This window comes from Salminus brasiliensis, chromosome 9, assembly GCF_030463535.1.
Source record: "Salminus brasiliensis chromosome 9, fSalBra1.hap2, whole genome shotgun sequence".
NCBI lineage: Eukaryota > Metazoa > Chordata > Actinopteri > Characiformes > Bryconidae > Salminus > Salminus brasiliensis.
Window position 1 is genome coordinate 18,111,278 of NC_132886.1, and position 15,796 is coordinate 18,127,073.

At 39.2% G+C, this 15,796-nt stretch overlaps 1 protein-coding gene across 3 annotated transcripts; it reads right to left on the reverse strand.

Moving 5' to 3' along the window:
• Positions 1-456: 456 nt before the first annotated feature.
• acox3 (acyl-CoA oxidase 3, pristanoyl) lies at positions 457-15,340 on the reverse strand. Of its 3 annotated transcripts, XM_072687629.1 has the most exons (18): positions 15,309-15,340; positions 14,321-14,499; positions 13,842-14,075; positions 13,592-13,666; positions 12,735-12,824; positions 12,251-12,394; positions 11,564-11,652; positions 11,272-11,368; positions 10,622-10,804; positions 9,308-9,430; positions 9,034-9,154; positions 8,778-8,900; positions 8,452-8,565; positions 6,140-6,255; positions 4,297-4,471; positions 4,121-4,188; positions 2,892-2,978; positions 457-1,491 (listed from the first exon to the last, which is right to left on the reverse strand). In XM_072687629.1, exons 2-18 carry the CDS (start codon positions 14,486-14,488, stop codon positions 1,372-1,374), a joined length of 2,127 nt encoding a protein of 708 aa, XP_072543730.1. In that variant the 5' UTR covers positions 14,489-14,499; positions 15,309-15,340; the 3' UTR covers positions 457-1,371. The 3 variants fall into 3 exon arrangements, with proteins under 3 accessions (XP_072543730.1, XP_072543732.1, XP_072543733.1); XM_072687631.1 differs by lacking the exon at positions 15,309-15,340 and having other exon boundaries at positions 13,842-14,072; positions 14,321-15,284; XM_072687632.1 differs by lacking the exon at positions 15,309-15,340 and having other exon boundaries at positions 14,344-14,432.
• Positions 15,341-15,796: the final 456 nt, after the last annotated feature.

A 15,796-nucleotide genomic window follows, 5' to 3' on the forward strand; every position in this document is an offset into this window, starting at 1 on the left:
CCATATATATAAAAAAAAATCAAACAACTGTTTGTGATGCATAAAACTACACAGATCTCAACTGGAACTCTGGGAGAAAATAAACAGAAGGAAAAATCTAGGACTTGACCCTGTGATAAAAGCAACATTAAATCAATGAATAAATAAATAACTACTAAACATTGGCAGCCAGAACATGTAGTTAATCCAAAAAACAAACCCACAGGAACTTATCACATCTGGTTCCTTCAAAACACACTACCTGTGTCTTGTTTGAAGTCCACTGAGGAGCTTTACACCATCAAATGGAAAACCTCTGTTGAGGCGTCCTCTACATTCATTCTTATGAAAACCACAAAGCTTTCGGCAAGCCCAGGAAATACCAATTGGACAAAAGCAACGCTTTGTTGTCCAGTGTTGGTGTGGAAGAGATCTCACTACAACAATATACAATTTAAAAAGACATGACACAGGATCTGGTTTTGTAAACATTATAATTCCTTTATGGTAAGAGGTGCATTTTAAAAGTAAGATTATAACCACTTGTAATATGTAAGGCTAAACACAGAGAAATTATCCTTGATGTTCTTTTGTTCATCTTGATTTAATTACATTATGATGAGAAAGTTCAACTTATGCAAGATGAAATCGGAACCATATTTCGAAACATTCCTGCTTGTAGAAAAATGGCCATGCATGGCCAACATTTATTCATAGATCATTCAAAAATAGTTAATTTAGAAATGTATTATATTTTTAAATGTGCATGGTTTATCACATTTTATCACATAACATAATATTGGTGCCTGACAGTTATCTCTACCACACAACAAATTACAAGAGACTGGATCTTAGTAGATCTTAGTACACTTAAATTAATATAATTACCAACATGATAACATAAACATGATACCTGCAGATTGTATTACGGTATAATTCAACTACATTGACTTATGTTGGGTTTTTAAAATATAAAAAAATATAGGAGGTATATATAGGTCTTGTCCCTTAACCTTCAAATAGAATAATGTCATTATAGCAACAATTCCACAGTTCCAAAGTTAAGTTAAACATTTTTTGCATATAACACTGCATTACAGCAACTATGCAAAACCTCAACAGAATTCTATGAATCACTTTTGCTTGTGTACTGATGTTAGAAAGCTTGGTTAGGATTTCCTATGAAATACTTAATACCAACATCTTCCAACTAAACCCTCTTAGCTTATAAATCAAAATCAACCATATTTAATGCTCTGTTAATTCTGAATATACCTCAGTAAAACTGCCAACATTATGCTTGATTAAAGAGATTTTTCCCTGGGGCTGTGTTCACCACATTGCCAAGGCACAACTTTCAGAAAGAGATGTCTTGTGAAACAATGCTGTACATTAAAGCTTGGCTTGTAGGGATCCCACTTTAGGTTTGTCGGAACAAAACTCAGACCACCAAGACGGACGTTCCAGAACATTCTTGCCCGCCATGACCGTGGCCCACAAGTTCTTATAGAGCTAAAACACAAAAAACAAAGGAGTTATGGGGCATGAATGCTTACATGCTCTTAATGAAATGCAGCCAAACTTTGCTTAATCCACTGAAAACACTGGAAAAACCCTGATGTGTTTATTAACAATCTTCTCTAGTGAATCTGACCGTCACAAAGTTTACACAAGCAGTGTTTCTGAGGACCTGACCAGTGGGCCTCCATCAAACAATTCTGGGTGTTGTGTTGCAAGTTAGAAATCCTCTTTACAGGAACACAGGGAGTGGAGTCAGAGAAAGGAGCCGGTGCCAGAATGGAGAGTAACTTTCCTGTAAATACTGACTCCACCATAAACAAGCCTCAAGTGTCTGTGACCTACTAGAGGAGTCGGTGAAAAGGGCTGTGTGTGAGTGTGTCTCAATGTTTTGTTAAACGTCTGGGTGTCCCTATTCAGATTTTTAATAAAAGGGCTGTCTGTTTCCATTCACCCAAAAATGTATGATCTGACAGACAATGGATCAACAATGTCGAGAGGACGTATTAAAGGGAGGAACAAACATGCCCTTTCACATAGGATAACATTACCGGAGGGGGGAATGATATTAAATCACCTTGAGGGCAATGGCTCATCGAACAAGCTTCTAAGCAGACATAGCGAAGTAATTCCTCAACTTTCAGCTGTAGTGGTTTACTAATGTGTCAACAGTGTTAATACACAAGGACTCTTTCAGAGTACTTAGACAGTGAGCTTAACAGTTTAAATAGGTGATGCTGATTTTTATAGTGGCACTGTATGCCCCCCTATAAACACTGTTACAAGGTATATATATATATATATATATATATATATATATATATATATATTAGTTAATATGATTACTCCATATAGAGGTTTCACTGTACCCTCTGAATCAACTGAAACATAAGCCTTCACAATCACTGATTTACCTTACAAATAGATTTATGCATAGTTGTTTATGAACTTAAATGGACAGCATTAATGGACCACATAAAAAAACTATACAGTCTTTGGCAAAGATGACTCCCTCTAAACTGCTATGGTAGTGTGCTCAATGTGCTGGACTATGAAATAAATCATGAGGGTTCAATTACAGGTCGGAACCAGGGAAAACAGATCTTGCACTGAAATACTGTAAAGGCACCTCCTTTTAATCCCCCTGGAGAAAAGCACTTAACCCCACCTGTTTTGCTTTGCAATGTGCTGGGTACAAACAACTCTTTAACTCTATTGTCTTTCTGTTCTTTGTTTATAGAGAAAACACCAAATTTTCTGATCAATGATAAAGCAAAGAAAAACTTTAAATCTGCAAAAATAATCACCACAAGTGTGTATGTGTGTGTGGGTGCGTGTAGGGAAGTGTACGTATGTTTTTGCAGCTGAGTGTTGAGCAATAGCAGGTCTCTTACCTCACCGTCAGCTTTGCCAATGGGTGAGTTCAGAATAAAGTCAGGAGGTGCAATCACATCAACCAGAGCCACTGCGTCGTCTTTTAGCTGGGGACAGTAAGGGTTACAAATATTACAGTCAAAAGCACACTAGCTGCTTTTATCTGTTTGTTTAAATAGACAGGCTTATGCAATGTCTGCGCACCCTTGACACATTTGCCATTATTTTTTACTTCAGGCGTAGTAAATGCAGCCTCTGTACCTAATCATTTACATATACACAAAACACATGATTTTCAGCCAATCCTAACGTTTTTCATAAACTCATCAGGGGGGACATCAAATGCTTGGAAGACTGCCAAGCATTTTCAGCTTGCAGTTTCTTCAGTGCAAACTGTTCTTAAGAAATAGTAATTCAGGGGAACTGTGGAGATCAAGATCTGGAAAACAAAGAAAATGCTTGTGTTTGGAAGGCTGAAATAACCTTTCATGTGCTGGTAAGACACAAACCTGCATGAACATTTAGCTGAGTAAAGAGGGTGGTGAACCATTCCTACGTGCAGCATAGCTTACACAAACAATCTTTATGGAAAAAACATGGGAAGATAAGAAGAAACTCAAAACTCAAAGTTTAAATGATGTTACAGAATTAGCTTGAATACTCTTTGTCCACAATCTGCAAAAGGTACGTTTGGAGGGGAGAGAAACTGCATTTTATAAAAAGAACAATTTGCCAACTGTGAAGCAGGTTTTGACATTGGCAATAATGCATGAACAGCAGTATTCCACTCATACCAGCAAATCCTGGATGCAAATGTCAAATTATCTGTTAAAAGGCTGAAGCTGAAAAGATGATCGGTTCTACAACAGGTTAAGGATCCAAAATACATTTCAGAACTACTGACTACTTAAAGACAACCAAACTGGGAAGCTTCTGGGAAGACTTCCACTACAAAAACTAAAAGACTTACTTTATCTACAAAACACATTTGCAAGCTGTGCAAAAGGGAGTGTCACTAAAGTGTAGACTCTGTAGGGTGCACAGGCCACATTTATAATGTAAAGAATAAACAATCAAATTGTCAAAGACTTGAGATTTGCTATAAATACTATTTTAAAAAATGCTAGTTTGATCAGCTACAGAGACAAATGTGTCATTTGGCCATGGACGCCCAAATATTTGCATAAGACAGTATATGTTCATGTGTTTATTTATGTGCAGGTGTTTTTCAAGCTGAGAAAATTCTGACCTGTTCACAGAGAATGAGAATAGCATTCTGGATGAAGTCTGCAGGCTCCTTACCAGAGAAATAACCTCCTAATAAAACAAATAAAAAGTCCAGCTGGATGAAAAATGATGCATTAAAACCATTAATTAGTGCTATAATTTCCATTTGAGTCATAACAGAGGGCACAGAAGGCTTACCCTGGTATAGGACGGCCATGTGACTGGTGAGGGTCCAGAGGCCGTAGAGAGCACAGAGCCTCCTGAGAACTGGTCTGAGACCTGCAGGAGTTTCCTCATCCTCCGTCAGGTCATGGAATCGCTGTAGAACTGTGTGCTCAATGTAGGCAATCGCCAAAGAACGGCAGTAATATACCTATATAGAAAAATAGTGAAACCATAGGTGAGTTTGGAGTTGAATTGAATATTCCAGCATTTTTCAACCTAATCTTTGCTGATGAGTGACTGAGTTATGAACCCTCTGGCCACCACAACCAGCAAAGATACATCTGGAGAGAAAAACAGAAGTACAGTGCCAACTGTGAAGTATGGGGGTAGATTTATCATGTTTTGGGTTGTGTTGACTTTTTGATGGTGAAAGTTCAGGTCAAGTTAGTGTTCATTAAATACTCCAGCCCTTTTAAACCTAACCTAGATATTGCAAGATCAATCACCATGAACCATATTTCAGAAAACAGGGTGTCTGCTCTTTTCAGGGAAATTAATATCTGTGGAAACACCAAAAATTAATGACACTTGGTCAATTTCCACACATTTAACTAAAAAATCCTATCCTATCCTATCCGATTACAGAAACTTTCTATGCACAAAAGTAAAAAATGACTGTTTATCAGTTTAACTGAGCACACTGGGAGAGGGGAGCTAAGATTATGACACATTTTCTAAGTTGCATTTTATTTTTCATCCCAATCTTTCACATAGAATTGAAATCATAAACCTCTTTCCTTTGAAACAACCATAAAGCGGGTTGGGGGTTGTTCATTTTATTAGCCTTCAACTCTGTTTTTAAACCAACCCCATCCTCTTTCACATAGTCCTTATTTGAGGTCACTTGGCAGGACAAGTGCTGTTTTGGAGCGAGTCTGACACTTGAAGACAAACTGAAGTCAAGCAGAGAGGAGAAGGAGGGTGGGGTGCAACTTGTGAAGTCAGGCACATTTTGGGTGGAGTTGAACAGCTGCCATCTCTCTAAATTCTTGTTATTACAACATCAGGCCTTGTAGCCCCTCGCATGTCATTTCGGCACAGCCAGACGTTCAAAACACAGAGTACACACCTTTCTACTTTGTCTCCATGTGTGTAATGATGACAAGTGGTTCTAGGTGTTCTGTTACATTTAATTGGAGAAGTTAATTCAGTTCAAGTGTGAGTGATGCAGTAACGTCATTAGAAACCTACAAACTGTGACTGTGGGCCTGAAGTCGATTCTCTGTAAAGGCCCATTATACTGAAGGGTGTTTAGTCTTAGTGGCAAACAAATGGAACCTCCATAACATGACCAGGGCTCTTTAGAACCCCTTCACGTTGGGAAATGAATTGTGTTGTTTGTCTTCTCCATACTTAGTCTGACATCCCAAGTTTAAAGAGATTTATGGTTCAAAAGCCAAATGCAATGGCCTTTAGAACACTGGATATGATCCAAGACACCAAAACATCTGTTAAACGCTTCACAAGTGTGGCCTGATCTGGATTAAAGCCGAAACAGGTTTTATCATGGGATAGAATTTACACTATATGGACAAAAGTATTGGGACATTTTGCTCATTCATAGTTTCATAGTATTTAAAAAAGTGTATTCTGCTTTTGTTGGAGTGACTGTCTCTACTGTCCAGGGAAGGCTTTCTACTAGATATTGAAGCATTGCTGCAAGGATCTGATTGCATTCAGGGACAAAAGCTGATCACCACCCCATCTCTTCCCAAAAGCATTGGATGGAGCACAATTACTTCAGAGAACACTAAGTGCTATGTGTGTGCACTAGACTAGGTACTAAGGTGTGGATTAGAGTACAGTGCAGGTGTACCTGGCTGTTATTGCGAGCCTCAAAGTCTCCCAGCCCCAGAGCCTTTTGCTGGGTCAGCTTCTTCTCGCTCTCCCCAAGCAGAAAACACACCAACCACTTATATGCTGCCAGAGGCACTGGAAACAAAATGTGATATAAATAAAATATGGCATGTTCCATTATGCAGTGATGTGCACAAAATGAGCAATTGCCAAATACAAGGTCGCAGAATTACACTGACACAAAAATGTCACAAGAATATCAGAAAAGATTCTTATTATCGCTGCCACACAAAAATCTTGCGTCTCCATTTTTTTTGCATAATGTAAATCTGCAGCAGTTTTTTTTTTTTATTGTGTCTTATCAGGTGTTAAGAAGAGCTCTCCTGATTCCTGTAAAGTTGCCATTTCGGAGACACAAGGTTTGACAGCGAACTTGCAGTAGATGAAGTTCACTTAAACTAGGCTGATAAATGAGCAAGTCAAACCTGAGGAGACGTCAATGTACAGGGATAGATATTAGTGATAATGTTGAAAACAGATGGAGCGACCGCAGCCAAACTGGATCGGATTATCAGATCAGATTACTTTGCACACATCCACACCTGTTTAGGTCTTGGATTAAAAACTATGACAACAGAGTATGCACCTCATGTTTTTTGCGAAAGTTTAGGATATAAAAGATGAAAGGTGAGATATATGAGGTTAAACCAAAAGCCAAATAGGAAAGTTCAGGAAAAAGCGTTTAGAACTCTTTCAAGTAAATTCAGATAATAAAAAGCAAGTGATTCAGAATTTAGGTGAACTCTGCCCAAAAGTCACATTTGAAACTGATCCTACAAAAAAAAGCCATAGAAAGGAAAAGAGCAGGTTTGTTTTTGTAATTTGGAAGATAACGAGACCCCAGGGTTTGCCTTTTTGGCCAAAAGCAACTTCTATGTAATGACGCTAGTCATGTAAGTTGCTTGATTTGTTGGCACTTTTAATAATGTGCCATTTGGCACAACAGCTGGTCTGGGTTGGTAGGTGAGGTCACTGTAGTTTTGTTATATGGAAAAAAACACTTGGATTTAGACAGACTGTGGTGTGTCATTGCTTCGCTGGCCTACAATGAACATGTGCTAGTGACACAGTGTTTCTGATACCATCAAATTTAAAGCAGAGGAACGTTTAGGAGCAAAATATAGAGGCACCAATGGTTTAAATGCATAAAAATCTTGCACTAAAATTTAAAGATGCCTTTTCCTTCCCCTTAAAGACTATGTTTGTATAAAATTGCATTGACAAAATCATTCTATAACATTCTATACAGTGTTGCTCCATGTGGTGACTAGTTGCACAGTTCCTCAGACACATTGCTCATGTTTTATGCTGGGTGACAGAGCGTGACACATAGCAAGTATTCCTCCCCGTCTCCCCGTCCAATTAAAGCTCAGCTCTTCTGACCCTGGTCCCCAGGCAACAGCCAGTTAAGTCACGAGTTGAAGAATGAAGTCAGTAACAGAGTACAGATGTAGAGCAGATGTGCTGCAGAGGCTACAGGATGAGCAACTCTCCATGGGTCTCCAGCATATAAGAACATTCTTATTACGGTAAAACACACATGCAACAGGACACTGTATGTGTTATAAAGTGTTCTAAGAAACCTTTCCTGGGGTTTTAGGAGACAGTGGCTTAGCCCCTCCATTCATGGATGCTATGAGTCATTCTGGAAAATCTGGGGCAGCATGAGCATGGAAAAACAAACCCCTAACCCCCCGCAGCAGCATATTGTGTTTATCTCTAAAAACATTAAGTATGACATGCGTTAAACATTGCTTCAGGCAGGTGTGCCTTAGGCTTGTTTCACACATACTACCTTACAGCTTGTATGTATTGGCCATTCACACATACCACTTATGTGCTGCAAAAGAGTACAGCAGGACTAGACTGGAAAATCACAGTCTGTATGCAAGATGTTCAGACATCCTTTTTCCAAATGGATAAACAGCCTAATCAGTCACTTTACTCTGTTTAAAAAAAGGATCATTCATAAAAAAAAAAACAACACACTTGTTTACTCAACTGAGAAACTTGTTGACCCATCAGAAAATATGAAGAACAACAGGGTTAACTAGTATTTAATTTTATGATGAAGTGTTTTAACACTTTGTTCCTTCATGCACCTAGAAACAGCATGGTATAAATGTGTGAAACAGTTTTTAGAGACATACTTCTCTCATTGAGAGAGATATTGTATTTAATCGACTATGGTAACTCCACAACATCAAGAGAACCAAGAATGTGTATCTAGGCATTTTTTAAAAAGTTTCCCCTCTCTAGAGGCTGACGCACCTGCTGAGTCCATGCACTCGTCCACTGAAGCAGCTGTGAACCTGCTCTGCAAAATCCTGTTCCAGTCATTCAGGAAGTTCACTGTTTCCAGAGGAGACTCTATCCTTCCTTTACCTATAATTGAGTGTGTGCAGGGGAGATCAGAGCAAGAGCAAGAGCAAAAGAAAGGAGTCAATCTAAATACATTGTCTCACCAAAGCTACTCTGATACATTCTAACAGCCACAACACGCTCAGGAAATCACCCACTATAACCTGAAAAGCAGAACACGCCTCCTCCTTCTACTAATCTGTATAGGCATGTGGACTGTGTACGGAGGAACCTACCCTGCTGTTTGTGTTGCAGCAAGCTTAGTAGATAGTTGCTGGTCTGTTGCAGCAGGACATTGTTATCTCCCTCATATGTGCAGTTTGGGTCATTGTCATCGCGGAAATCTCCAAGACGGTTCACTAAACAATGAACATAAGAGGAACTTACATTTGTTAGTTTATCTGGTCCAACACTCTAGATGAATAAAGTCTTTACGACTAATGCAACACACCTGCTGTTATGTCCAATGGGAATTAAAGATCGATTACTCACTGGCCAGGTATCCGTGTCCTCCACAAGCTTCACGGCACTCCTGGATTCCTCGCTGGGCTGTCCACGAACCCAGTGGCTTACTGGAGCAAGACATAGCATGGATCTCTCTACCTAGATCAGCCTTAAGAATCAAAAAACACACACACACACACACACACACACACACACACACACACACACACACACACACACACACACACACACACACTCAGGAAACTGGTAATGGGGTTATTTTGTAGACATACTTTTATTATGCATTTTATCAACAGTGTACCTGTCTGTCACTATTGTCCTTCATAAAGAGGCCAATTTGGAACTCCACAAAATTACTGAAGAAGGATTTGGAGAAAATATCCAGGGCATAAACGGCTGCTAAGTAGGGAATAAGGCGCCATTGCTGGAACAGAGAACACATGACCAAAAAGGTTAATCCTCAATAAATAAAACACACTTCCAGGACACACTTTTACAACTTTCACCTTGAAAAAACAGATAAAGGTGCCCATAAAACAATCAGAGCTCTGGTGAAAGGCCTTTCTTTTTTGTTTATGGTCCTACAAATAACCACTACATGCGTCTTAAGTAGTCTTGAGTAGGGCTGGGCGATATGGTAAAAATACTTTTTCACAATATTTAAATATTTTTCCCAAATACACAATATTTATCACAATACATTACAGACTAAAAACATCAGTAGTTAAAAAATACTAATTAGATACTCTCCCATACACTGATATTTATTCAACATCTGCTGCACTTCACCTAATTAAATCTAATTACACTGCGTGTAATGAAACCTGCAGTCGATTCGTGTGGCACAACAGACAACACCACTACCTGCCAGTGAGCTACCACACCATGAGGGGAGACTGGGGTGCGATTCCTGGTCTGGTTGACTATGCTGCGCTACACCAATAAGAGTCATTGGGCAAGACTCCTAACACTACATTGGCCCTCCTCTGTAATACAAGTAGCCTTGTACATCGCTCTGGATAAGAGCGTCAGCTAAATGCCACAAATGTAAATGTAAATGATCAGTGTTTATTAAGCACTAACAATATCCTTGAGAAGCATACTGTGTATCACGATCACAAAATGTATCACGATACGATAAAATATCATCATGTTGCTCAGCCCTAGTCCTGAGTATTAGGATTATATCTGCATAAGGTCAAGCCCCAAACAAATGCAAGTGTAAACGCACCCAAGACGCATTCAAAACAGAAACAGAAATCTGATAGCTCAAACCAGTTCAGGAGGTGGTCTGAGACACATTTGAGCCACACGTTAGAGCAGTGTAAATGCATCCGTCTCTCCAAGACACATTCCACAACCAAAACCACCAGTAATAATTACAGAGCATTGAGTGAATTTGCATATTCCATCTCCCACAGCAAACGGATTTCAGTCAGACTAACCAGGGATGCATTTGACTACCAAGTGTAAACGCATGTGGCTAAAATCAGGATACAATATTCCATGATTAATCAGTGGCGGTGACAATATTGGCATGTGCTAATATGTCGGATATCTTCTGTTCAATGCAAATGTCATATTAGCAGATCAGTGAGATGGGCAATTCAGGCACCTGAAGCTGGTACTCCAGTACTGGGATCTCCTCATCCTCTTTGGGCCCAAACTGACGTCGAGTGGCTGAGAAACGTACAGCAACAGTCATGGCCAACTTTAGATTCACCACAGCCATTCTTGTAATGGACACCCTGCCTCCAGACAATGCACCCAGAGAAGCCCCAAAACGCTTATTAGGGTCCTGAGGGAGGAAATAAAATACACTGAAAAATGAGACTTCATTCAGTCTCAAGTTTACATTTTAAACAAACAAACCGTTCTGTGTTAGGCATCACTCCTGCAACAGCATCTGAGCTAACAACTCTACTGTTTGTTTTCCCAAGATCCTCTTCACAGATTTCCATCATTTACAAAAAGCCAACAGTTTTACACCCTTACACTAAAGACATTTGTTTGTTTAAAAAGAAAACATGGAAGACATGTGTACATTCAGAACAGAGTCTGGAATAAGACAGGCTGGCTTAGGCTTTTTCCCTAGGGCTCTTTACTGTGTGAATGTTGCAGTCCAAAACCAACAAGCAGTCTACAAATAATAGTAGTAACATGTAACTTTGTGCTTTTCACTGGTTTTGAATTGTCCATTTTAACACTGACTAGTTTGAATAAGGTGACACTGTGCAGCTTTTAGAGAAAATATTTTGTGCTGACCTTAAAAGGGGTCACATATCGTCCATCAGGCATCACATCTCCAGTTTTATTGAGTAAATTTTCCAGAGGGACCCTGACATTGTGAAAAACTGCAAAACTGGTACATAAAACCATCTAAATATTAGGCATCTGCAAATACAGAGACCATAAGCCATTCAACAGAGAGCACAGTATTTTACTTTATATCCAGTGCCATCTAGTGGTATTGTAGAGGAATCAGATTTTTAATGGTGCTGAGTAGAAACCTCATATACACAAAACATCAGTGTGCAGTTATACTGCCCGCACTCACCCGTTGTCCAGTCCATTTTGGCCCAGTTTCTTTCCCATGTCTCCAACCATCACCCCTGGCATTGCCAACAATGTCTTGGGATCTCTGACCTGAAATATTAAAATAATGAGCTCATATAAGATAATGTATAGTCTGGTCTCATTCCATCAACCTAAATAACTGTAAAACCACAGCCCATTACAAAACCTGTTGCACTAAAAGTGGTCAAAGAACATTTGAGTGTTAAAGCAACACTACGTAGCATTTTTATCTTAAAACTTTAAAATCACTGTGATATTCTACTGAAGTGTAGCAGGGAGAGTAGCGTCTTTGTCATTGTTACTCAGGGTTCAGCATGCTACTAACTGCAGTATGTAACTTTGGAGAAATGGGCAGATAAAAAGGGGACCTGCGTAATGCTACATGACCGGAATCATATTTGTGTACAATCCGGTACACACGCTTCTTTCACAGTGACGGTCCTGTATGTGTCAACTGACTGTAGGGGCAGCCGAAGAAGCAAACTGCTGATTTCCTATAGCGTTGCTTTAAGCCTAGACATCTAGAAATGCAAAAAATACAGCAAGCCACCTGAAAGCATTGTGTTATTTATTTCCAGTTACATTGCTAACTTGCTTCAGCAATCTAAAGCAGTGAATGAACAAAGTGCAACAAAATGAACAAATCTAAATTGGGAGATTGCAATACCTGAACCACAAAAGAGTGCAGACCATGGCAGAGTCCATCAGGTGTGTAAAGCTGGGCAAATACTATGGCATGAGTGGCAGTTTTTCCTAGGTTCCCCACCCAGAATTTTGCTGCTTCAAAGTCTGGAGAGTTGATTACAAACTCCTGTGAAGAGGCAAGAGATAAGAGGAGGAGAGGCATGGAGAGAACTTCCTTTATAATATCATCATTACAGTCCTTCTTATTATCTAAGTAATCAAGTAACTTAAGTAATCAAGTAATCTAGTCAACTGACTAACCTTAAAGATTCAGGATGAACATTTTTAGCATGAACTTTGTGTGTGCAAACATAGCAGAGAGGTAACCCCAGATGAAGGCCACCTCCAACAGATAAAGCAGTTTACAGCTGCCTTTCCTATGCTACACATGCAACTCTCAGATTACTGCCTGAAAGGTCACATTTTCATGAGATTGTTCTGTAAGTGGTGTTCTGAGAAAAGTGTACCTTAGTGCTGGGGTCATATTTAGCTGTTGTCCTCATGGCCCTTGTGTTGCTACCATGGCTTAGTTCGGTCAGTGCAAAGCAGCCAAAAATCTAAACGCGCAACAACAAATACTGTTTAAATGACTTAACAGAAACTCATTAAGCTCTAAGGAAACAAAGATAACTTTACATTTACATTGTCTAACTAAACTCCTACCATGCAATGAAGCAGTCTACAACATTTCCCTGAACCGTTACATACACAGTACTGTGCAAAGGTTTTGTAAAAAATGAAAATACTGCCAGCTTTTTTTCTTTTTTTTTTTATAGTTATCATCCAACAACTGATTTGGCAAATCAGTGCTGAATGACAGATCAGGACCTCTGGTGATGGAATTCAACAAAGTCATGCACTGCTTGGGAGCATCCTAAAGGATTCTGGTACAGTTCTTAAAAGTAGTCTACTTATTTCAAAATGCAACCTTCTTGTTATTTTATACTGCATATTTGCTTGTTTGCATGTTCTCTAATGTTGAATTGGTGTTTTTACAAGTAAAACAAACAACCAAACACTCTTACTGCCAAGATCAATGGGTTTAAATGTGCTTAGATGCTCAACACTTCAGCGCTGTACTGTATATACTGAAGCAGAAAGTCACACAGAACGTAAATCATTAGTATGATTTAAATACACATATTTCAAGACTTCAGACAAGACTTTTCAGTCATTTAGTGCCATTTCCAAAACACAGACAGAGGTTACGTTTGCTCTACACTCTTGAAGAAATGTTGAGCCAAAAAGATGCATGAGCTACAGAACTGAACTGTACAGAAGAAAAGGCAGAATGGGAGAAAAAAAAGTATGATGGACACTTTACCATCATGTTCTCAATGTCTTGTACAAATCCGTGGTGTCTCTGAGATCCAGAGTTAGCCACTGTACCTCCAAACATCTGAAAGGAGACAATACAATGATCAAGTGTCACGGTACATGTTAATTAATCATGAATAAATGAATAGCATACCTGTGTAATGTCAAAGTAGCAACGTTAGGTCAAAACAAAGACTGCCAAGTGTTAGTTAGTCTATTACCAATAAAAATGACTAAATAAATTCTGCTTGGCTCACCCCTTTGTTGAGGAAGAATTTGGCCCCCAAGGACCAGTCGTACATGCCCAGACTGTCATTAAGCACGGTCACTTTCCAGGGACTCTGCATCATTTCATCCTGCGACAGGAAGTTGTACTTAAACAGCTGTTTGCAGCGGCGGAAAGTGAGCTCCCTCTTCTGCTCCACAGGAACATCCTCACCTGCCTGCCTTGCAAAAAGCGGGTCATTCTCTAGTGTCCGAAAAACGTACTGCTGCTCACCAAGCGGGAAAGAAAGAGAAGAAAGAAAACAATCCAAGGTCAAAAGAGGCAGAAGTAAAACACTGGAACAAAGCATACTGAAACCCACATATTAGAGTTAATCAGACAAGATAAATGAGATTTGTCCAAAATAAGCAAATCACTCAATCATGTTTCATTCAAACACAATCAATAAAATGTCAAGAATATAGATGTGTAAGCTCATTCACTGAAAAACAGCAAATCCTATCATGTTACCTTAAAAGCAATTATTTCCTCACCCTCCATGAACCTCAACATCTCCTTCCAGTTGAAGGATGCTGCTTTTCGGTACACATCTAAAGGACCACTGGGAAAGTCTGGGATGTTTTCATCCTTTTTCTCATCCAGGCTGTATTTGGCCTCTGAGATTCCAGGGAGCGTCATTTTCTCTTCTCCTTCAACAGATAAACTCCCATCAGCCTTTCAGTGATATTTTTAAAGGATCTGAAATGACATTGCTTAGTTTCTCTTACAGAAAAGACCTACAGTAACACTACAGTTCTGTCTTAATAACAAGGTGTATTTTCCCGTCTAGGAACATAGCAGCATTTCTTCAGTATCCTACAGTAAACTATACACCTGTAGGGTTTTAGACAATCCTGTATTAATACTACAGTGTTGGTGCTACACTTTCCATCTCTAGAAGTAGCTCTCTACAAGCTGTTCAAGCTGTTTTAGGAAATCTGAAATCCTCAATTAGACAGTAAACGTTTCAGCAATGTCTAATAAAAAAGCTCTGGACTGATATAGCCTTACCAAAACCACATGGAAATGTTTGCTATCCAGCTGGCTAACTTACCTGCAGCTCTACCTGAAGTGACTTGGCTCTGCAGACAAGGCAAGAACACAAAGTTCACCCCCTCCCTGAAGTTTGGACTGCACTGGGGTCATCAGCCTACGTGCATTTCGACACTGCTAGCTATCTCATTTCTAGCGGGTTATAGCAGCAGTGTGGAACTTCATACTTCAGTATTTTTATCTAGTGATTGTGTGAACATGTTTTTGCGGACTGTCCTCGGTGGCGTTACTGTTGTTTATTTGTAAAGCTCAATTCACACTGCCACAAAGTCGACCTACATGAACTACATGTAGCTAACTACTGTTTTCACAGTAACAGTGATAAAGCCTCTCACTGTGTTATTTCAAAGATCTTAGCTAGACTCGTTTCGACCTTTGAAATAATAATAATAATGGCAGGACTTACCCTCCCAGCGGCCAGTCTGACACCTTCTTCTTTGGTGAAACTGACGGTCGGCACCACGGCACACTGCCTCCTACTGCACCTGACCGGAAAATCACTGAAACGCCATACTGCACAAGTTAGCCCTGTAAGCACTGCCAAAATAATGATGACTAAACATTTAGGTGCAAAAATACATTTTTAGCAACTTCTGTTTAATAAATAATATTAAAATTAAAATAAAATAATAATATAACAACAAAAAATTAATTGCTGTAACGATAGCCCATATCTGCATAAATATTAATACGTGATTGTTGAATGACTTAAAATAATGGCATTAGTGGAGAAGATCCCACTGAGTGTGTGATTTACTTCTTGTAGTTAATATGAAGACGGTGATTGGACAGTAACACTTTTTTTTTATTTTATTTTATTTAAAAAAAATTTATATGCAGTAGTAGCTCAGTGGTTAGAGCTCCGGGCTGTTGATGACAGTGCGGGTTCAATCC